This window comes from Tachypleus tridentatus, chromosome 13 (genome assembly GCF_004210375.1).
Source record: "Tachypleus tridentatus isolate NWPU-2018 chromosome 13, ASM421037v1, whole genome shotgun sequence".
NCBI classification, from domain to species: Eukaryota; Metazoa; Arthropoda; class Merostomata; order Xiphosura; family Limulidae; genus Tachypleus; species Tachypleus tridentatus.
Window position 1 is genome coordinate 202,950,046 of NC_134837.1, and position 24,621 is coordinate 202,974,666.

At 30.2% G+C, this 24,621-nt stretch overlaps 1 protein-coding gene across 5 annotated transcripts in view; it reads left to right on the plus strand.

The window, feature by feature from the left end:
• Window positions 1-4,197: 4,197 nt before the first annotated feature.
• LOC143236641 (casein kinase II subunit alpha) overlaps window positions 4,198-24,621 on the plus strand; it is a 34,492-nt gene continuing 14,068 nt past the window's right edge. For 2 of the 5 annotated variants that reach the window (XM_076475013.1, XM_076475014.1), the window contains exons 1-5: window positions 4,510-4,566; window positions 8,461-8,675; window positions 9,952-10,063; window positions 14,924-15,025; window positions 19,121-19,171. In XM_076475013.1, the coding sequence (XP_076331128.1) occupies window positions 4,525-4,566; window positions 8,461-8,675; window positions 9,952-10,063; window positions 14,924-15,025; window positions 19,121-19,171 (522 nt within the window). In that variant the 5' untranslated portion in view covers window positions 4,510-4,524. Of the gene's footprint in view, window positions 4,314-4,509; window positions 4,567-5,728; window positions 5,842-8,460; window positions 8,676-9,951; window positions 10,064-14,923; window positions 15,026-19,120; window positions 19,172-24,621 lie in introns of those variants that run through there. The other 3 variants (XM_076475015.1, XM_076475017.1, XM_076475016.1) reach the window with 3 other exon arrangements.

A 24,621-nucleotide genomic window follows, 5' to 3' on the forward strand; every position in this document is an offset into this window, starting at 1 on the left:
AAAGAAGTCCTACTTATACAGCAACTAAAACCAAAATTAAACCAATATATAGGAACACCTTTGTACCCATACAAAGTAATAACCTAACATCCACCTGCAACGGACCCTACAATCCTGTACCCGTTTATACTCTCGTCCCTAAGACGTGTGTCCGGCAACGGTTACTTGAAAGCTCTCTCTTTCTTGATCTGAAGATGCTTTAGGAAGGTTGAAACGTTGTTCTCTCCTCATCAATAAATGTTAATACCCACACCAGCCGTTCTGAGATACAATTGTATTCTCTTTATAAGGTTGTGTTCTCAGTTACTAATTGATTTTGTGTTAGAAAAACTTATGAGCGACTTTGGGCAAAGTTTCTTATGTGTATGCAAAACTGTACTCCAATATAATCAGAAATGTATATTTATTTATTAACGCACAAGCTTCTAACTTCCACACATTTTCATACACACTAGTAGCGTTTGACATATCTCCTTAGACATGTGCCACTACTGTAAATTAATGGTTTGTTTGTTCTGAATTTCGCGCATAGCTACTCGAAGGCTATCTGTGCTAGCCGCCCCTAATTTAGCAGTGTAAGACTAGAGGAGAGGCAACTAGTCATCACCATCAACCACCAACTCTTGGGCTCCTCCTTTACTAATTCTTTGACCATAGCATTATAGCAATTCCAGAAATGAAAGGGCGAACATATTTAGTGTGTCGGGGATTCGAACCCGCAACCTTCAGATCACGAGTCCAGCGACCTAATAACCTGACCGTGCTGAGGCATAAAATCAGAAGCTATCAAACGTGGTTCGCGAACCCCAAAAGAGTTCGTGAAATGTTTCAGGAAGTTCTCGGAAAAAATTCCATAATGGCGAAAGTAAAAATGAGTACATTATAACTTCAAGACTCTTCGTGAGAAATGGAAGAGTGCTGCTGTTTTCATAATATAGTGAATTAATAATGTAATGGTAAATAATGTGTAATAAAAGCTTCAAAATAATCAAATTATATATTTTTCAAGATTACTATTTTTATAATATATTCTTATACAAAAGAGAAAAATCCCTGGAAAATATTTATTTTTAGGAGGGGGTTCGAAAGATTTGGCTTAAAGTTTAGGAACCACTGCTCCAAATAACCAACTCAAGCAAATTCAGAAAATCGTATTTTGACACGTTTCTGTTTGGTAATATGTTGCAACCTTTGAGACATTAAATTCAACGAATCTTTTTTTTTTCATTTTGTTTAAATGAATAGCCCTGCTAAATCATATAATGTTAATTAATTTTTGTTTATTCTTATTCCGTGTAGTCAGTTTTCAAAGTTTAATTATATTGTCAATTTTGAAATACACAATAAATAAAGTAAACTTTTTCTTCTTTTTTTTTCTAAATGCACTGTATCGTCAAAGAACCATTAGTGCCAATTAAATGGCAGCAGCTGAGACAAAAGTAACATTTGTGAATATAGTAGTTGAGAGGTGCATCAGTGCAAACATCGAAAAGACAAACATAAATGACTAGAGTAGAAATAAAAGTAGTCTAATGAAGAAAAAACCGAAATAAAGCATCTAAAGCAATCAAACGGACTAAAATTCTTCATTAGTATCATCTTCCTTTTGCTATATGTGTGCAACAATTTGTTTTTAATTCTCACATAATGACCACAGTGACCATAATGACCACATGTTTAAAAGGTTAACTATTCGCTTGCTGCTGCCCCCGTTGCTGACGATTTATAATTCTAAAAATTGGGTTTCGATACACGCACAGATAATCATTTGTATACCTTTGTGCTCAAAAGTAGAGAAACGAAATACTTCCTTTTGTCTCTCATATACATTTAATTGTTGTTTTTTAGGATTCATTTTCAATTAAAGTAATTTTTATCACTGTTTTCGTTGCATAATGTGGCACAGTGGTATGTCTGCAGATTACATTGCTAAAAACCGGGTTTCGATACCCATGGTGGGCAAAACACAGCTAACCCGTTGTGCAGCCTTGTGCTTAACAATAAATAAACAAAAATATCGCATGATGCGTAATTATTTTTCAAACATAACATATTTTTCCTGTACATTTTATACAAGAAATAGAAGTTCAGGAGTATAATCAAATATGTTTGTTTACACATAAGTCTCTGAATGAAGAAAATAGAAATGCAACACCTGTATCAGTAGAATAACTATAAATAAAGCAATGAGGATATCGGATAATAATTAGGAACAAAACCTAGTATCATAATGAGATAAATTTTGTATCAATACTCTCACACTCAATCATTTTAAAAAGTGTGACAGCGTGCAATAATGTCTTGTAAGTGATAAAGGCAGAGACCCCCCCAAAAAACTAATATTGAAAATGCAACTCAACATACTAATGTGATGTTTGAATAAAACTTTAACTGTGAGATTCTACACATTATGAAGACGTGTAGCTAAAAATAAACTATTTAGAAAAAACTAGAATATTAAATTAAAATGAATTGACATAACATACAAACAACACATGCACACCACCTTTGAGAAAAAGTAAACACTTAAATATATCTATTATTTTTCAAGGAACTATCGACTTCCCTTCCAAACTGTTTTAGAATGGCCTTCACGATAGCCTGTGAAAGTTCGTCGCATAAACTAAACCACTCTTTTATAAAAATAAACTTTTATTAATTGCAACCTAGTTCATCTTTTTCTTGTCTAACCTTCATATTGTGCTCAGAATATAACATAAAAATATCAGATACCTTTATCCTATTGGTTCCTTGGATAATCTTCGAATTTCAACGGTTATCTTTTTTTCCTCAAGAGAAAAATAAGATAAGAAATCTTAACCTATTCTACTCGTCTACTAATAATAATCCTAATAGCCCTTTACTGAACCTTTTCTGATAAGTCAATATTGTTTCTTAAATAAGAAAATCTAAACTGTGGACAGTGTTCAAACTATGTGTGTGCTTTCTTATAGCAAAGCCATATCGGGCTATCTGTTGTGTCCACCGATGGTAATCGAACCCCTGATTTTATGTTGTAAATCAAAAGACTTACTGCTGTCCAGGCAGAGGACGTTTAAAATGTGACCTAAATAATTATTTAAATAAAAAGATAGTGCTTTTTTAATTGTAATCAATATAATTTTAAATATACCATAAAATTCTGTTAAATTTACTTTTAACAATAGAGCACTCTCTCAGTTGTTTAAGTAAATTATGCACCAATATCACAAGATCCTTTTTTTAAGTCATGCTAGTGAATATGTTTCCATTTATATTTACTATATGGTCCAAATTATTTTAACTGAAATGCATTTTACTGAACTTACTATAATTAAAGGTTATTTGTCAAACATTTGGCAAACGAACAAGATAATCAAAGTCATTCTGTAGTTCCAAAAAAATTTTCAATACCGTTAAAAATGCCCTGGAATTACTATCAGTTTCAAAGTTTACTGATTTTCTAATTATGTCCCTGTCCATCTCATTAACGTAAATAAAAAAATCAAAGGCACCAAGCATTAATTCCTGAGACACACCACTAGTAATAAAGGTCCAGTTTTACTGGAATTTATTAGTAGCAACGATGAATACATAAGACTTTCCTAGAGAAATAATTACTTCTTCTATCCTAACGCACACACACATTCAAATTACTACTGGAACACAATTAATCCTCTACTTCTATTCTCGGCCCAGCATGGCCAAGCATGTTAATGTGTGCGACTCGTAATCTGGGGTTCGCGGGTTCGCATCCCAATTGCGCCAAACATGCTCGCCCTTTCAGCCGTGGGGGCATTATAATGGTCCGGTCAATCCCACTATTCGTTGGCAAAAGAGTAGTCCAAGAGTTGGCGGTGGGTGGTGATGACTAGCTGCCTTCTCTCTAGTCTTACACTGCTAAATTAGGGACGGCTAGCACAGATAGCTCTCGAGTAGCTTTGTGCGAAATTTAAAAACAAACAAATAAACTTGTATTCTCAAGACGGCTGGTATGGGTATTAGAACTTTAATTAAAATAAAGTTTTAATGCCCATATAGCAGTTTTGAGCACGTATTTACACTTCAAGTAGGTTTCTCGTCATCACGAATATTCCTTTACTTGTTTTAATACTTTTAACTAAGCGTTAAAAAACGAACAAACCCAATCAAACATTATGTTTTTAAATATTATTTGGTTCCCATGGTAACGTTAACTTTTTATTGAATATATTCTTCCAACAGAGGGATAAGTAATGTAACCTCGTATCGTCTCGTTCAGGAACGAGAAGGCCATTTTACAAGTGTGGTCTAGGCCTAGTTAGGACTAAGTTCGGTAGTTTTCTGAGAAATGAGTAAGTCATTATAAATTTTTATTACAAAAATATACATTTTGAGAGACTTTTATTACCATATGAATATGATAAAAATTTTCATAGAAGAATTTTTATGCTTTTCCGTAATTAACTTCTTTGTAACTTTGTCCAACTGCGAATTAGGTTTATACAACATTATTGTTGCCGGTTAATACTCGTACTTTGTAGTTATGTTGCATAAATCGTATGCATGAGCAGTGTTTTCTGGTCTTTTATAAGTTTAACATTTTACGTAAGTATAGGAATATTAGTAGTACTTCTAGGGCCAAATGATATGTTAAACCAATTTTAATTTTTAAGTATGCGTAAAATCTCGAACAGTTTTTTGACGTGTTCGACAATTGCAGAAGTGAAAGTTAAATTTTCGAGTTTGAATTTTAAGTTAATAAAATGGTATACATATTATTTTGTATAAAGTTAACTTTCCTGCTATTAAATTTTTGTCCTAAGAGTAAGATTAAACTATTATGATTGTCTGAAAGCGTTTTAAAGACTTAGCTTCGTTTGAGATAGAAATTTAGTTCCAGTACATATAAACTATAAAATTATCCTTGTGACAGAGTTATCTGTAATTTAGGTTGGACATTATTTGTTGAACTAGGTAGGTTTAATTAGCTGCAGTGATAAACGTAAAATGTTAAATAATTTTTAATAAAATTATATATAATGCCCAGTCAACAGCTAGTGTTTTAACTGTATAATAGTCAATTGTATTATTTGAGTTAATCATTTTGTGATGAATATTCATTGTTACAGAACTAGTTTTGAAATTACTGCACATGAGTGATATATTTTAAATAATCTTCTGTAGCTGTGTTAGCCACAAAACGTTAGCAATAAAGATTGTCTGTATCCAAATGAGTTATGAAACATCAGTAATGAAGATTGTTTGTTTATATCCACTGGAGTTACAAAGTAACTATAATGATTGTTTGTCTATATCCACTGGAGTTACAAAGTAACTATAATGATTGTTTGTCTATATCCACTGGAGTTACAAAGTGACTATAATGATGATTGTTTGTCTATATCCACTGGAGTTACAAAGTGACTATAATGATGATTGTTTGTCTGTATCCACTGGAGTTACAAAGTGACTACAATGAAGATTGTCTATATTTAACTGAGTTACAAATAACTATAATGATTGTTTGTCTATATCCACTGGAGTTACAAAGTGGCTGCGATGAAGATTGTCTATGTTCACTGGAGTTACAAAGTGGCTGCGATGAAGATTGTTTGTCTATGTTCACTGGAGTTACAAAGTGGCTGCGATGAAGATTGTTTGTCTATGTCCACTGGAGTTACAAAGTGGCTGCGATGAAGATTGTTTGTCTATGTCCACTGGAGTTACAAAGTGGCTGCGATGAAGATTGTTTGTCTATATCCGCTGGAGTTACAAAGTGGCTGTGATGAAGATTGTTTGTCTATATCCACTGGAGCTAGAAAGTGAATGTGATGAAGTTTGTCTGTGTTCACTTGAGTTACAATACTTCTGTAACAAAAGGTGTTTGTCTACGTCTAATTGAATAAGAAATGACTATTTGTAATGAAGATTTTGAGGTTAAAATATTACCAGTTTTTGTTCATAAACATTCATAGTAAAATGTCTGAGAAAGAAAATATTACCTTCAGGTCTGTTAGAGCTCCAACACAGAAGCTTTCATTATTATAGAATTTTATAAACAGTATTATTTTGTATTGTTGTGGAAATGAACATCATTGATTGTTGTTCAAGACAAATTACAGAAGCCTGCATAGCCTTTGAATTGGATTAAATTAATTTAAAGCATCTCTCAAATTTAAACAAGCTTGAGTTAGAAAATGTAAATTTTAATACATTGTAATCACAGTTCCTCCCCAAAATATCACATTCCATAAATAGCAATATTTGCTGTTCTTTTTCATCTGTTGTCCATTTATGTATGTACACAATCCTTTGCATTCCATTACCTCCAAACTTTCATCAAAACAATATTATTGTAAGTACTGCATCTGTCATACTACAGTTTCCACTAATTGATTATTCTCTTTTAGAGTTACCTGCATTATAACATGGTAGTCCTTTATCTGTTTGCATCAACTCCACAATGACCAGCTGTGTATTGTTTATACTTTGTCAATGTGTAATACACACAGTGAAAAAGATAGCTACCCCTTTTTACTTCTTCCCTTAAGCTTCCTCACCCTCTATCTCACAATTACAACAATGTCCTAACACTAATATCTGTCAACACCTAACTTGAACCAAGCAACAAATCATTCAACTATGGCAGAAAATGACTGTTTCAAAACAATAAATTGTCAACATGCCTAGTCACTAGTGCATAACATAAAAAAAAAAAAACATACATCAATTTTTCGCTTTAAAAACAGCTATCACAATGAGCAGAAACTCTGCAGCAAGTGGCATCAGATCCTCAAAAACACCTCCTTAGAACTCATAAATATCACTTTCAGTATTCTAGGTAAAACAATTTCCCACTAGTATCACCTCTACCATCCTTTGCTGTTAAAAACATTACAAATATTGAGAAAGAAAATTGATAGATTCCTTCTTAAAAGAATAACATCTTCCTACCACAGCATCAATTAATCTACCAGATGCTTTCAAAACCTATTTATCTCACAATGAACAGTTCAAAAAAGATGTTTAAAAACACTTCACACACTAATATTCATAAGCCTTTTCAACCTAACAAATCTGTTGAAAATGAGTAACTTCATAAATAATGCAGGTAATGAAAAACAGTCTCTACATATGTTTAATGTTAATCTTTCAGATGTAACTCTCTCTGAAGCATAACTCCGTCACTTTAGTAAAGGTCTCAACTTATACCCAAATAACAGCTATATTAAAGATCCTGAACATCTAACCTTAATGAATTCTGTAGAAAGCTAAGACTTTATTACAAATTTTTTCATAACAAACAACAACCTACTAAAAATCAGTATACACCAAACTTTCACATAATACACATCTTAAAATCTTCTGAGCAATGTCATAATAATATTAACCAAACTGAAGAACTGCTCTAAATAATCTTAAATCAAAAAATTATGTCATCATAAAGCCAACAGACATGGGTGGGGCTATTTGTTATTCTTAACAAAAATTATTATGTTACAGAACCTAACTGGCAAGTAGAAAACAATTTCTACAAAAAAAAACTTACATCATCCTACAATTCAGTTTATTAAGACCATAACCGATATATTTAATAATTTCTTCAAAACAACAATATAACAAAGAAACCTTTTAGTATTTGATACCCAGACAAACTTTTCCTGGTAGATTTTATCTCTTATCAAAAATGCACAAACCAAGCAATCCTGGCCAATTTCTGTCGTAAACATGGTTACTAAAAATTTGACTGCTTTTGTTAGCCAACACATAAAATATATTTTCTGTACCCTCCCCTCTTACAAAAAGGATGCTGCTCACTTTTATCATAGGATATATTAATACTAATGAACAGGAACCACCTAACAACCTTCATTGCATAATGGATGTTACCTATCTTTACACTACTATTTCACACAATAAAGGACTAAAGTCCACATTAAACCTTTTTAATCAATCAGAATTTCAAACAGTAACCAATCTGACGATCCTGGTTTTTACCCTGAACAACTTTGAATTCAATAATGAGCATTGCATTCAATTTAAGGTACTGCAGTGGGTACCAAAATGGCTTCCAATTAAGCCTACATTTGTCTGGGCAATATTACAAACCAACTTTTACAACTAAGCCCTGTAAAACATTGAAACATTACATAAGCAATGTAGTTTTCATTTGCACAACCAGTCTTGAATCACTTAAAGAATTTATCTTACATGCAAACCTCTTACAAATTATATTAATGACTTATAAATATTATTTTGAATGTCAGAAGATAATCTTTTTGAAAATAGATCATTGGATATTTATGAAAAAATATGTATTGTGTAAGAAAATACAAACATTGAACTATTTTCTCAAGTGTTCAACCCATCGTGGAGATTTTAATTATTGCCTTACTCATATATTTTCACCAGTTTTTTTTTATTGATAATTTAAAGGCATTGGTCACTTTTACAGACTGATGTGAGTACCACAAGTTTTTGTAATTTTATTTTTAACAGATTCTTCGTAGTGTTTTCAAGATAGTTTCAGTGTTAAAAAAATCCAGGAAGTGGATTCAACTGTATCACCTCACTTTGCGATCTCGTGTGTACATTTGTTTTCACTTCTCTGTGACAAATATGCCACTACCTAGCAGAGCTCGTGTCTATGCTGATGTGAATTCCCACAAACCAAGAGATTACTGGGACTATGAATCACATGTTGTGGAATGGGGGTAAGTAGTGTCGTAGTTATAACTTCAATTATTGTTTCATACATAATTATCAAAAATCATATTAAGACATTTATAATTTATTATAGTAATATCATAGACTATTTTACCACAGTTTGATATTTTGTACTAGCTAATAACCTACAACACGTTACCTTTACATATCTTACCTTTCAGGAAAATATTTTGATACTTAATTACTGGTTACAAATTTGTATGCTCAAATGTACATCCAGTAATGATGTAATTGTTATGCACACTAAGATACTGGAATTTTTACCATATTTTAATAGGTGTATTTATGTTTGTCTTTCAACTAATCAAAATCTTATTACTGAATTGATGCTTGAAACTTTGTTATTACAGAATTGAGGAAGGCAAAGTCAGTTTTACAAATATTTATCAGTAACGTAGTTGTGATAGAAGACTTTGAATCTGTACACTGAATAATTCAAAAATGTCATGAGAATTATATGTAAATAATTAAACTGAATCTTTCTTGTTCATTCAGTTATAAATAATAAAATAGTAAGCATTGGACATTTGTTGAAAGATAGAGTGAGAATAGGGCATTCTATGTGGGTCTGACATTCTGATATAAATGTGTGTGGGTTTGAAGACTGTACATGTATATGATGTTTAAGCAGTATATATAAATATATAAAACTTTATATGGCAACTCATGAGCTGGAATAAGACTAGAAGGAATGTTTAAGTAGGCTATTTAAGGTAAAATAAATATCATGTGATACATAAAGTGAAAATTAAGAACTTATTTAAATCCTAAATGTAACTCTAACCTGTTCAGTGCTGTTGACGAGATAACTCGTTCAAGCTGATCAGTAAAACAATGCCACGGACGAGTTAATTTGTCCTCAATAATACCTAACTTCAACCCTAGATTTCAGCACCATACATGCATTTGACCTACTTACAAATTGTTTCACTTTCGATCCAAAATGGTATCACGAAAAAAGTTACAAAATGAAGAAGCATTAGAGTTGTATTGTAGCAGCTGAAATACTTGGCAGTCAACAGGTTAAAGAAAAGTTATGGCATAATTATTTTTACCTTACCGTATTTAGAGTATTAAATAGTTGATATAGAAAACAAATATTTTACTTCAAAATAAGCCACACCATTGTGAAATGATCTTTTTTGTGTGTAAAAGTATATTCCCTTAAGGAAACAGTCTGGAATACTCTAAAGGTTAAGCACTACTCTGCTTTAACATCATTTATGTGTGTATATATATTTTTTTCTCTCTTTCTCTCTCCAGTAATCAAGATGACTATCAACTTGTAAGAAAATTAGGTAGGGGAAAATACAGTGAAGTGTTTGAAGCAGTTAACATAACAAATAATGAAAAATGTGTGGTAAAGATTCTGAAGGTAAGTTTTCATAATTGTGGCTTTTACAGTTGGTTACACCTTACAAGTTAGTAATCTCTGTTCTCTGATATGATATGCAGTTAGTTATTGCTTTCACATATGAAAAATAAAACCAGGTTTCTACCATCTGCCCTCTTTTCTTTTTTTGTATAACATCATTCTCTCTAAAGAGATGGTAAGAAAATAAAATATATAAGGGTACTAATATAGTAACATACACTAGTGAAGGTGATATACCTAGACAATGGGAATAGAAATGGAATATTTAGTGATACTAACCTGGGCTTGTAAACCATATATATAGTTATCACTAGATAGTTGGATTAGAAATAGAATGTTTAGTGATACTAACCTAGGCTTGTAAGCCATATATATAGTTATCACTAGATAGTTGGATTAGAAATAGAATGTTTAGTGATACTAACCTAGGCTTGTAAACCATATATATAGTTATCACTAGATAGTTGGATTAGAAATAGAATGTTTAGTGATACTAACCTAGGCTTGTAAACCATATATATAGTTATCACTAGATAGTTGGATTAGAAATAGAATGTTTAGTGATACTAACCTAGGCTTGTAAACCATATATATATTTATCACTAGATAGTTGGATTAGAAATAGAATGTTTAGTGATACTAACCTAGGCTTGTAAACCATATATATATAGTTATCACTAGATAGTTGGATTAGAAATAGAATGTTTAGTGATACTAACCTAGGCTTGTAAACCATATATATAGTTATCACTAGATAGTTGGATTAGAAATAGAATGTTTAGTGATACTAACCTAGGCTTGTAAACCATATATATAGTTATCACTAGATAGTTGGATTAGAAATAGAATGTTTAGTGATACTAACCTAGGCTTGTAAACCATATATATAGTTATCACTAGATAGTTGGATTAGAAATAGAATGTTTAGTGATACTAACCTAGGCTTGTAAACCATATATATAGTTATCACTAGATAGTTGGATTAGAAATAGAATGTTTAGTGATACTAACCTAGGCTTGTAAACCATATATATAGTTACCACTAGATAGTTGGATTAGAAATAGAATGTTTAGTGATACTAACCTAGGCTTGTAAACCATATATATAGTTATCACTAGATAGTTGGATTAGAAATAGAATGTTTAGTGATACTAACCTAGGCTTGTAAACCATATATATAGTTATCACTAGATAGTTGGATTAGAAATAGAATGTTTAGTGATACTAACCTAGGCTTGTAAGCCATATATATAGTTATCACTAGATAGTTGGATTAGAAATAGAATGTTTAGTGATACTAACCTAGGCTTGTAAACCATATATATAGTTATCACTAGATAGTTGGATTAGAAATAGAATGTTTAGTGATACTAACCTAGGCTTGTAAACCATATATATAGTTATCACTAGATAGTTGGATTAGAAATAGAATGTTTAGTGATACTAACCTAGGCTTGTAAACCATATATATAGTTATCACTAGATAGTTGGATTAGAAATAGAATGTTTAGTGATACTAACCTAGGCTTGTAAACCATATATATAGTTATCACTAGATAGTTGGATTAGAAATAGAATGTTTAGTGATACTAACCTAGGCTTGTAAACCATATATATAGTTATCACTAGATAGTTGGATTAGAAATAGAATGTTTAGTGATACTAACCTAGGCTTGTAAACCATATATATAGTTATCACTAGATAGTTGGATTAGAAATAGAATGTTTAGTGATACTAACCTAGGCTTGTAAACCATATATATAGTTACCACTAGATAGTTGGATTAGAAATAGAATGTTTAGTGATACTAACCTAGGCTTGTAAACCATATATATAGTTATCACTAGATTGTTGGATTAGAAATAGAATGTTTAGTGATACTAACCTAGGCTTGTAAACCATATATATAGTTATCACTAGATAGTTGGATTAGAAATAGAATGTTTAGTGATACTAACCTAGGCTTGTAAGCCATATATATAGTTATCACTAGATAGTTGGATTAGAAATAGAATGTTTAGTGATACTAACCTAGGCTTGTAAACCATATATATAGTTATCACTAGATAGTTGGATTAGAAATAGAATGTTTAGTGATACTAACCTAGGCTTGTAAACCATATATATAGTTATCACTAGATAGTTGGATTAGAAATAGAATGTTTAGTGATACTAACCTAGGCTTGTAAACCATATATATAGTTATCACTAGATAGTTGGATTAGAAATAGAATGTTTAGTGATACTAACCTAGGCTTGTAAACCATATATATAGTTACCACTAGATAGTTGGATTAGAAATAGAATGTTTAGTGATACTAACCTAGGCTTGTAAACCATATATATAGTTATCACTAGATAGTTGGATTAGAAATAGAATGTTTAGTGATACTAACCTAGGCTTGTAAACCATATATATAGTTATCACTAGATAGTTGGATTAGAAATAGAATGTTTAGTGATACTAACCTAGGCTTGTAAGCCATATATATAGTTACCACTAGATAGTTGGATTAGAAATAGAATGTTTAGTGATACTAACCTAGGCTTGTAAACCATATATATAGTTATCACCAGATAGTTGGATTAGAAATATAATGTTTAGTGATACTAACCTAGGCTTGTAAACCATATATATAGTTATCACTAGATAGTTGGATTAGAAATAGAATGTTTAGTGATACTAACCTAGGCTTGTAAACCATATATATAGTTATCACTAGATAGTTGGATTAGAAATATAATGTTTAGTGATACTAACCTAGGCATGTAAACCATATATATAGTTACCACTAGATAGTTGGATTAGAAATAGAATGTTTAGTGATACTAACCTAGGCTTGTAAACCATATATATAGTTATCACTAGATAGTTGGATTAGAAATATAATGTTTAGTGATACTAACCTAGGCTTGTAAACCATATATATAGTTACCACTAGATAGTTGGATTAGAAATAGAATGTTTAGTGATACTAACCTAGGCTTGTAAACCATATATATAGTTATCACTAGATAGTTGGATTAGAAATATAATGTTTAGTGATACTAACCTAGGCTTGTAAACCATATATATAGTTACCACTAGATAGTTGGATTAGAAATAGAATGTTTAGTGATACTAACCTAGGCTTGTAAACCATATATATAGTTACCACTAGATAGTTGGATTAGAAATAGAATGTTTAGTGATACTAACCTAGGCTTGTAAACCATGTATATAGTTACCACTAGATAGTTGGATTAGAAATAGAATGTTTAGTGATACTAACCTAGGCTTGTAAACCATATATATAGTTACCACTAGATAGTTGGATTAGAAATAGAATGTTTAGTGATACTAACCTAGGCTTGTAAACCATATATATAGTTACCACTAGATAGTTGGATTAGAAATAGAATATTTAGTGATACTAACCTAGGCTTGTAAACCATGTATATAGTTACCACTAGAACGTTGAAATAGAATATTGCTATTTTGCTATTTTTTGAATAAATTGAGTAATTGTGTATTTAGTGAAATTAAGCAACTACAAATGTGTCATCCTCTCACTGTGTTGGTCAAATTGTTTCAATTACTATTGTACCTTGACTTTAACAAACATTCTAGAACATGACTCAGTAGGTGTGAATCAAACATGTACACACATAAAAACTTGTTTGATGATGAGCATTTTTATGAAAACTTCTTTTTTTGCTAAGGTTATTTTCCCTTAAATTTCACAGACATGCAAGTTTAAAGTTCCTAAAAATTGTGGTTTTGGTAACATTTTCCATAATTCAGCTATGGAAATTTTGAATATAATGTTTACTTTTGTTTTGGCATAATGATTTTCTAAAAATCAGAAATTAATAAAGAAACTCTTACTTCAATCAAATTATTATTTCATTTACCACAATTGACATTTTCATTATCATGTTTGGATTCTAGAGCAATCAGAAAGACTCGTTGTGATTCATGTAGAGAAATGGTTGTCAACATTTTAAGCATAAAAATATGATCTGATTTTAATGAAAGTGATTCACTTGTATAAAAGTGCATGTGATGTTTTGTGAGAAATATGTACATGATGGAGAAAAATGAATATCATTTGTGGTTTTGGATTACAGGAATTACTGTAAAATGTAAACATTTCTAGGCAATAAAATCATCACAGGCCCATGTTGTTATTTTAGACGTTATCTGTGGATCCCAAACATTAACAATAGTTTTCATGCCCTTCACTTTAATTTTCCTTATTCAGTCATTTTGATGAACACCGTTTAAAGTGTGTATTCTTGTAGGAATTATGTGCTCGATTGATAAATTTATTCTGTCAAACAAATAAACTCGTGCAGATATGGTTTTATTTAATATAACTTTGTATAAAGTAATGGTATTTATACTAATGTTCAGAGTAAGAAACAGTTATGAGCACAAAGTGTATGATGTGGGTTTCTGAGTTGAAACATAGAAAGTAACAAAAAATAAAGAAAGAAGATAGTTAAAAGGTGTTTACAGTGGCCTGTGAAATGAATCAAAGATAATTTATTATAAAGTAAATGTAAAGTTGTAATAAAGGCAAACATAGCTGAATATACAGAAATGTCTGAATGGAAGTAATAATGTGTTGTATTTTAGGAAATTACATGCAGATTAAGTGTGTTTTTTCATGAAATACTTTGTAAATATAAAAAAAAAAAAGAGTTGAAATTAAGTCATAATATGATGATAATGACACTGTGTCATTGTGTAGCTATATTTATCTTTGGAAATATCTTGTATGTGTGCAGTTTAAGTTTTAGCAAGTTACCTTTGAAGGCTGTATTTGATTTTTTATTTAATATATATTGTTTCTTCATCTTTTTTTCATCTTAGCCTGTGAAGAAAAAGAAAATAAAGAGGGAGATTAAAATTTTGGAGAACCTGAGAGGTGGTCCAAACATCATTGCTCTGAATGCTGTTGTGAAAGATCCTGTGGTGAGCTTTATTTTTATGTTTAACCCTTTCATGATGGGCTTCTGTAATTTACACAACCTTGTAAGTAAGCTGTAACTATGAAGTATTTACAACTCTAAAAGTATGTAATGTAGGTTTACAAAATGTAGCAAGATTTTTAGTAAACATTGGTAGACAAAAACAAATCAAATTTTTAATTTAGTATTTTCACAAAAAAAATTTGTTTGTAAATGTATGGAATCAGATTGTTGACTGTTCCAAGTACATTTTCATGTTAAGTTTAAAAATACTTTTCTTCATCTGAAATTTTCCAAATATCATTTCTATAATGTCTAAAATCTTCTAAATAAATATATGTTTTTACTTTTTTTAGTTGTTATTTTTTACCATAATTATGTGGAGTCTGTTGATTGACCCACCTTGTAACCACCATAAAAAATTAGTAAATAAATCTACATTTCCCTTTCTTTTTCTAGAGTGAAATCACATTGTAACTGTATACATCTGTTTATACTTTTATGAATTTTATTATTTTAGGTACCTCTAAACCATGTGTAGCTTATATTCTGAATCAAATTATGTAATATGCCAAATTCTTTAATTACATTTATAATAACAGACAAGCTGAAGTATCCATCCTATGTCCGAGGACACGACAACTGATTATAAAGCTTGAACTACTAAATTAAATCAAGAACCTGTATTTATATTCCTAATTTAATTTACAACTGATTTATTTCATACTCGCTTTATCTATGCCTTCTGTATTCTTCATTACAGAAGTAGTGTTGCATTCATTTATTACTTTTACTGTTCCCTCTCCTCAGCCTCAGTGTTTGTTGTTACTGTGAGTGCTTCTTGATAAACTACATTAAAAGTTTTTCTGGGCCAAGATTTTTTGACGATCCTATTTTTGAACATCCAACATAGAACTGACCACATGAAAAACAAGGGATTGTTGATGAAACTTAAACCTACTTTTTACACTACTGCACTAAATACTCTTTTATTTAATTACATAATACACCTAAGAACACAGCATAATAACATGCAGAAAGCCAACAATGTCCTATAAGTATCATAATTTTACTGGTTTTTCTAACTAGAAACTAATAGCCTTTAAAAATTCGACTTAGCTTACCAACATGCTTTCCATGAGAATAAATTTGAAACTAAACAATGAAACAGACAATGTCTGCTACATAAAATAATGTAATATAATATGCCATTTAATAGAATAAAATTTGGCTTTCTACTGGTTATAAATTATATAGTATGAAATGTCGTCCAACAAAACTATTGACAATTTGTGAAATAGGATTTGACAGGTGAGTGTGGCATGTGGGTCTGATTTTATAGTTAATGGTTCTGTAAATAAACACTATGGAAACCTATAAAAATAATGCTTTAATTGAGTAATATCTGTATTATGATAAGTAATTTACATTAAATTCCAAACTTCTCAAACAGTAGCAAATAAATTACAGGAAAGGGGCAGACAGAGAGAGTAAATGTCCTAATTCTCATAGTAGTAGTATGAGCAGTAATAATACATACATGTGTGTATATATGTGTGTGTGGTTGGTATTATTATACTGTAGGTGTCTGTGACTTGTTGACAGTAAATTCAAAAACAATAAACAAACAACACTCACTTCACTTGTTTTCAGAATAATATATATGTATATTTCAACTAGTTAAATGTATGTACAACAAATTATTTGCACTATAAATCACCTTTGGCTAACCATAAACACTATATAGTTCTTTTCTTGTTAAAAGCTCACTTAGGCCTATTCAACTACTTTAGAACTTTCATAAGTGAAATAAACAATTCTTGTTATCTCTTTTTAACACTGTTAATCTCAAATATATATATATATGTGTATTATATATATCAACTGTTAGGCCTATATTAATCATTAGGCCTTCCTTTTCTGTCTAAATATCTTTCATGACCTTACTTTGTTTCTTGTGTGCAGTGTCCTTGTCTTGTGTCTTATCTGTCTACATTTCCCATTCATCATGTACTGTTTATGTGTTTATTACTGAATCATTTGCTTGCTATACCCTAGACATTAATAAATGTCATGCAATATTCAGTAATCTCAACATCAATGAATTGCAAACACAACATGCGACTCTTACCAATTTAGTAACTAAACTTGTGATAACATTTACTTTAAAATAGTTGCTTCTAATCTTGTTGTGAACAAAACTAAACAATAAGATATTTGCACACAAAATAAGTTACATAATAATGTATATACATAAGTCTTTTATATCATAAGTTTCCTTATAAGATTAAGAATTTAAACTTTTATAATATTAAACTTTCATTTATTAACTTAATTTTCATTCTAAACTTATTTGTATAGATTTATAATACAGTAGTTTAATTAAATTTTAAACTTAACTCTAAAAGGTTGTGACATGCCCACACTGATCTTCTTGTTGAGAAATGGTTAATATTCTTTTTTATTAAATATGAGATGCAGAGAAATTACAAGTTACTTATAAGACAAAACTTTTAAGTTAAGTGAAATATTATATCTTATACAGTAAAACCTGTCAAAGGTGGAATCACATGGAACCTAGTAAAATTTCTGGCTTAAGCAGGTTTTCTAGTTTAGACAGTGAACATCCATTTCCTTAATTATATTTAATTTTTTTAATGGAATGTTATACTTTCTTGGCTCAAGGGAAGTAAGATGTTTATGAATAAAGATGTTATACTGTTTATACTATATTTATTAGAATAAGAACAAAAACAGACATTCAAAACATAAGTACACAAAATCTTAATCAAACTTGTATGAAGAAAGTGTCCAATTTCAACTGTTTCATTTTTTTTTATTGGGCTTTCTCATGTGGTTAAAAGAGAACACCACAGCCTTTTCATGAAGTTCGTTTTCCCTCTTCATTTTTACATACAATTTGACAGTGTTTATATAACTGAACACTTGCAATGAAGTAGGAATTTTTATTTCCTCACTATCTTTTCCATTTTGTTCATCTTCTGAATCTCTCACACTGTTACAATCTTGTGATTCTATTATAGATTTTAAATCAGTTTCATCAGTTTCTGTTAAAACATTCTTGTCAACATTCACAAAACTTTCCACATTCACAGAATCATCACAACAAACAATGTTTCAACAATCTCTGCCATCATCAAGAATAAATCCACAGTTTCAAAAGCACTTTATTACGCATTCATCTTTTACGCATTTGATTGAATGACTTAAAAACATGTCAATTTTCATGGTCATTTCAGATGCTCTCTTAGAGTCGTCCATGTTTGCAATAATATGCTGAAGCATCAGTTTTCTGTATTTCAATTTTATACACTGTATAATTTCATTATCTAGTGGCTGTAGAACTGATGTTGTACATGGAGATAGAAAGACTAAACGAACATTTGAAAGTTGAACTTTTGATGACAAGTTGCTTTATCTAGAAATAGTAGAATATTCCTATTTTCTTGTTCCATTCTTTTGTTTAATTTGTTCAAAAATTCCTCGAATATAGCACTTGTCATCCATGTTATTAGTTGCTTTCCATTTTACAGGAAATTGATTCTTCCTTAAATTTTTGAAACAGTGCAGTGGTCTCTCTAGTTTTCCATCAGCAAATGCAACCAAAAGTACAGTCAGTCATTCTTTCAAATAGCGACCTCCAGAATAATGAAAGAACCCCCCCCAAAAAAAAACAAACAAAAAACAACAGAATATATTTAACTAATACTTACTGTAACAAAATGTCTGAGAATTTATTAATATTTAAAGAAATTATTAATTAAATAAGAAATTAATATTTAATCAAAAAACATTTTTTCCACCTTACTCAGGTTCTAATCCTCCTTGTTGATAGATGAGGTAGGTGAAAGATAGTTTTCCTTTCTCGTTACACAGGTTCTGCCATATAGAGGGCCTTTTATAAGAGAAATCATAAGATAATGCTGCAAAATGTTGATACTTTCAACTTGTACAGGTTTCCCCCTGTGCAGTTTCCAGCTTAGACAGGTTTTACTGTACTAAAATTTAACTAAAACAACTTTCAAGTAAACAGTATTTTTATAGTGTTAGTATTTATTTAAAGTTTTTTTGTTTTCAGTCAAGAACACCAGCTTTAATATTTGAACATGTGAATAATAAAGATTTCAAGGTAAGCTTCATTTTCAGATTGTCTTTAGGTGTTAACACAAGATTGTGTGAATTATGCATAAATGTGATTTAGTCCAGTTATTTTATTACAAACAAGTTAGATACCTAATGTGTATTGTTGTTTATAAAGGTTTAATGGGCATGTTGAAATGATCAATTACAACAACAAAAAACTGTCAGAAAGAATGTTGATATTAACTATAATACCTCAACGAACTCCTACTTAGATTGGACAATTAATAACTTGACCGACTACTTTTTGAATTGGTCAGTTAGAAGAATAACTTTATTTTTTATTTGATTTGCTAAAAAGTTTCAATATATTAATCTAGTACCATATGCATTATACATACACTATCTGGTGACCTGTTCTCTTCATTAGTTAACAATGGATTTTAGAAGAATAAATGTAATGAAACAATGGATGTCTTCTGGAAGAGTAAATATATTAAAAAAAAAAAGAATCTGTCTTATACATACAGATAAATGTCAAAGGAAAAATAGTAATTTTTATTTTTTCTAACCTAATGTATGCAGTGTCTTAAAATTTTATTTTTCAATTATCCCTTAGAATTTAGTTAACTTCCTTAGGTGATATTTGAATGCTTTGTTATGTATAATAAACAATATTCCAATTAGACGGTAGTGTCTTTAGGTGATTTATTATCCTTTCATCTGTCTAGTGTGAACTGCATCAGGTTTACCAGCATAGGTTATTATCTGTCAAGCGCCAACTGCATTAGGCTTACCATTATAGGTTATCATCTGTTATATTTGTCTTGTGCCAACTGTATCAGTCTTACCAGCATAGGTTATTATCTGTTATATCTGTCAAGTGCCAACTGTATCAGGGTTTATAAGCATTGTTTATTATTTCTAGGTGTTTGTATCCCTTTCTTTGTTCTAGTAATAACAATATCAGATTTTGTAATGTAACTTAGTATCTCAGGTTTAGAAGCATAGATTACTTTTTTTTAGTATTTTGTTTCCCTTTCATATGTTTAGTGGAAAATATATCAGATTTTACGATAACATGATTTCAAAACTTGTTTTATTAAGAAAAAAATTAATTTCTTGCATTATTTGCTTTGTGGTAGCTACTGGACAATATTTTATCTATTTAACAAGTTAAGTTATTAAATGTTATTCAATTGAAAACAACATAATATTGGAATGCTAAGTACATTGTTTAAAGTACTTGAAAATATAGCAAGAACATAAAAGAAATTTGAGATAATAAGTAGAAAAACAATTCATAGATTTTGTGAAAATACCAGAACCAAAGTCTGTAGGTATTCTATGAGTAATGTGCTTTAACATTCAAATTTCAAGATGTAACTTTTTATGTAGACTGCTTTGTAATTTACTGTACTTCTGAAGTTTTCTCTTTCAAATTCCATTTTCAATGATACGTTTCTTCTTTATCTTTCTGAGTAATTGAAGTTTTATGTCCTAATGTTGGTAGATTAAATTTTCATAGTACTTCTATTAAAGATATGTTTGAATTTATAGGAACCTTTTTTTGTGACAGAAAATTACCAAGTAAAATCAACCAAGTGTTTTTAAACTAAGCTTCCAGCTTTCAGCTGTGATTGTGTTTGTAACTGCATTTGTGCTTTCATCATGTTTGCATTGCAGCCTTATTTCATTTTTCACAGGTTGTTTATTTGTAACCTCAACTCTGTAGTTTGTTTTGTTTGTAAAGTCAACTTTTTTTAAGCTCTCATCATCATCTGGTTGTTTGTTTGTAACCTTAACTGTGGTATTTGTTTTGTTTGTAACCTTAACTATGGTATCCGTTTTGTTTGTGAAGTCAACATTTTTTTAAGCTCTCATCGTCATCTGGTTGTTTGTTTGTAACCTTAACTGTAATGTTTGTTTTGATTGTAAAAATTAACTTTTTTAAGCTCTCATCATCATCTGGTTGTTTGTTCGAAACCTTAACTGTGGTATTTGTTTTGTTTGTAACCTTAACTGTGGTGTTTGTTTTCTTTGTAAAAATCAACTTTTCTTTGAGCTTGCATCCTCGTCTGGTTTTTTGTTTGTAACCTTAACTGTGGTGTTTGTTTTGTTTGTAAAATCAACATTTTTTAAGCTCTTATTATCTGGTTGTTTGTTTATAATCTTAACTGTGGTATTTGTTTTGTTTGTAAAAATCAACTTTTTCTAAGTTTTCATCCTCATCTGGTTGTTTGTTTGTAGCCTTAACTGTAGTGTTTGTTTTGTTTGTAAAAATGAACTTTTTTTTAAGCTTGCATCCTTGTCTGGTTGTTTGTTTGTAACCTTAACTGTGGTGTTTATTTTGTTTGTAAAAATCAACTCTATATATTTTTTTAAGCTTTCATTCTCCTCTGGTTGTTTGTTTGTAGCCTTAACTGTAGTGTTTGTTTTGTTTGTAAAAATCAACTTTTTTTTAAGCTTGCATCTTTGTCTGGGTGTTTGTTTGTAACCTTAACTGTGGTGTTTGTTTTTTTTGTAAAAATCAACTTTTGTTTGAGCTTGCATCCTCATTTGGTTTTTTTGTTTGTAACCTTAGTTGTGGTGTTTGTTTTGTTTGTAAAGTCAACATTTATTTTAAGCTCTTATCATCTGGTTGTTTGTTTATAACCTTAACTGTGTTTATTTTTTTTGTAGAAATCAACTTTTTCTAAGCTTTCATCCTCATCTGGTTGTTTGTTTGTAGCCTTAACTTTAGTGTTTGATTTGTTTGTAAAAATGAACTTTTTTTCAAGCTTGCATTCTTGTCTGGTTGTTTGTTTGTAACCTTAACTGTGGTGTTTGTTTTTTTTGTAAAAATCAACTTTTCTTTGAGCTTGCATCCTCGTCTGGTTTTTTGTTTGTAACCTTAACTGTGGTGTTTGTTTTGTTTGTAAAATCAACATTTTTTAAGCTCTTATTATCTGGTTGTTTGTTTATAATCTTAACTGTGGTATTTGTTTTGTTTGTAAAAATCAACTTTTTCTAAGCTTTCATTCTCCTCTGGTTGTTTGTTTGTAACCTTAACTGTGTTTATTTTTTTTGTAAAAATCAACTTTTTGTTTAGCTTGCATCTTTGTCTGGGTGTTTGTTTGTAACCTTAACTGTGGTGTTTGTTTTCTTTGTAAAAATCAACTTTTCTTTGAGCTTGCATCCTCGTCTGGTTTTTTGTTTGTAACCTTAACTGTGGTGTTTGTTTTGTTTGTAAAATCAACATTTTTTAAGCTCTTATTATCTGGTTGTTTGTTTATAATCTTAACTGTGGTATTTGTTTTGTTTGTAAAAATCAACTTTTTCTAAGTTTTCATCCTCATCTGGTTGTTTGTTTGTAGCCTTAACTGTAGTGTTTGTTTTGTTTGTAAAAATGAACTTTTTTTTAAGCTTGCATCCTTGTCTGGTTGTTTGTTTGTAACCTTAACTGTGGTGTTTATTTTGTTGTAAAAATCAACTCTATATATTTTTTTAAGCTTTCATTCTCCTCTGGTTGTTTGTTTGTAACCTTAACTGTGTTTATTTTTTTTGTAAAAATCAACTTTTTGTTTAGCTTGCATCTTTGTCTGGGTGTTTGTTTGTGACCTTAACTGTGGTGTTTGTTTTTTTGTAAAAATCAACTTTTGTTTGAGCTTGCATCCTCATTTGGTTTTTTGTTTGTAACCTTAATTGTGGTGTTTGTTTTGTTTGTAAAGTCAACATTTATTTTAAGCTCTTATCATCTGGTTGTTTGTTTATAACCTTAACTGTGTTTATTTTTTTTGTAGAAATCAACTTTTTCTAAGCTTTCATCCTCATCTGGTTGTTTGTTTGTAGCCTTAACTTTAGTGTTTGATTTGTTTGTAAAAATGAACTTTTTCTAAGTTTTCATCCTCATCTGGTTGTTTGTTTGTAGCCTTAACTGTAGTGTTTGTTTTGTTTGTAAAAATGAACTTTTTTTTAAGCTTGCATCCTTGTCTGGTTGTTTGTTTGTAACCTTAACTGTGGTGTTTATTTTGTTTGTAAAAATCAACTCTATATATTTTTTTAAGCTTTCATTCTCCTCTGGTTGTTTGTTTGTAACCTTAACTGTGTTTATTTTTTTTGTAAAAATCAACTTTTTGTTTAGCTTGCATCTTTGTCTGGGTGTTTGTTTGTAACCTTAACTGTGGTGTTTGTTTTTTTGTAAAAATCAACTTTTGTTTGAGCTTGCATCCTCATTTGGTTTTTTGTTTGTAACCTTAATTGTGGTGTTTGTTTTGTTTGTAAAGTCAACATTTATTTTAAGCTCTTATCATCTGGTTGTTTGTTTATAACCTTAACTGTGTTTATTTTTTTTGTAGAAATCAACTTTTTCTAAGCTTTCATCCTCATCTGGTTGTTTGTTTGTAGCCTTAACTTTAGTGTTTGATTTGTTTGTAAAAATGAACTTTTTCTAAGTTTTCATCCTCATCTGGTTGTTTGTTTGTAGCCTTAACTGTAGTGTTTGTTTTGTTTGTAAAAATGAACTTTTTTTTAAGCTTGCATCCTTGTCTGGTTGTTTGTTTGTAACCTTAACTGTGGTGTTTATTTTGTTTGTAAAAATCAACTCTATATATTTTTTTAAGCTTTCATTCTCCTCTGGTTGTTTGTTTGTAACCTTAACTGTGTTTATTTTTTTTGTAAAAATCAACTTTTTGTTTAGCTTGCATCTTTGTCTGGGTGTTTGTTTGTAACCTTAACTGTGGTGTTTGTTTTTTTGTAAAAATCAACTTTTGTTTGAGCTTGCATCCTCATTTGGTTTTTTGTTTGTAACCTTAATTGTGGTGTTTGTTTTGTTTGTAAAGTCAACATTTATTTTAAGCTCTTATCATCTGGTTGTTTGTTTATAACCTTAACTGTGTTTATTTTTTTTGTAGAAATCAACTTTTTCTAAGCTTTCATCCTCATCTGGTTGTTTGTTTGTAGCCTTAACTTTAGTGTTTGATTTGTTTGTAAAAATGAACTTTTTTTCAAGCTTGCATTCTTGTCTGGTTGTTTGTTTGTAACCTTAACCGTGGTGTTTATTTTGTTTGTAAAAATCAACTGTATATATCTTTTAAGCTCTCATCCTCATCTGGTTGTTTGTTTGTAACCTCAGCTGTGGTGTTTATTTTATTACAGTTTTTTCTTGCTTTGTGACTTTCCATGTATTGTTGGGTAAAACGACTTGAAGAATTTTAGAAACTTCTTGTCTTCATTATTTCATCAGAAACTGTTCTGTAAAATCAGTTTATTTCTCAATATTCTTTGACATTGAAAAGGCTTATGATACAACATGGAGGTATGGCATTTTGCAAGACCTCCATATATAGGGGTTACATGGCTATTTGCCCATTTTTATTAACAAAAATGGACAGGAGATTCCAAGTTCGTGTGGGTTTGACAATTTCCCATTCTTCCCACAGGAACTTGGAGTCCCTCAGGGCTGTGTTTTGAGTGTCACACTTTTCAGTAAAAAAATTAATGTCATGACTGAACAACTCC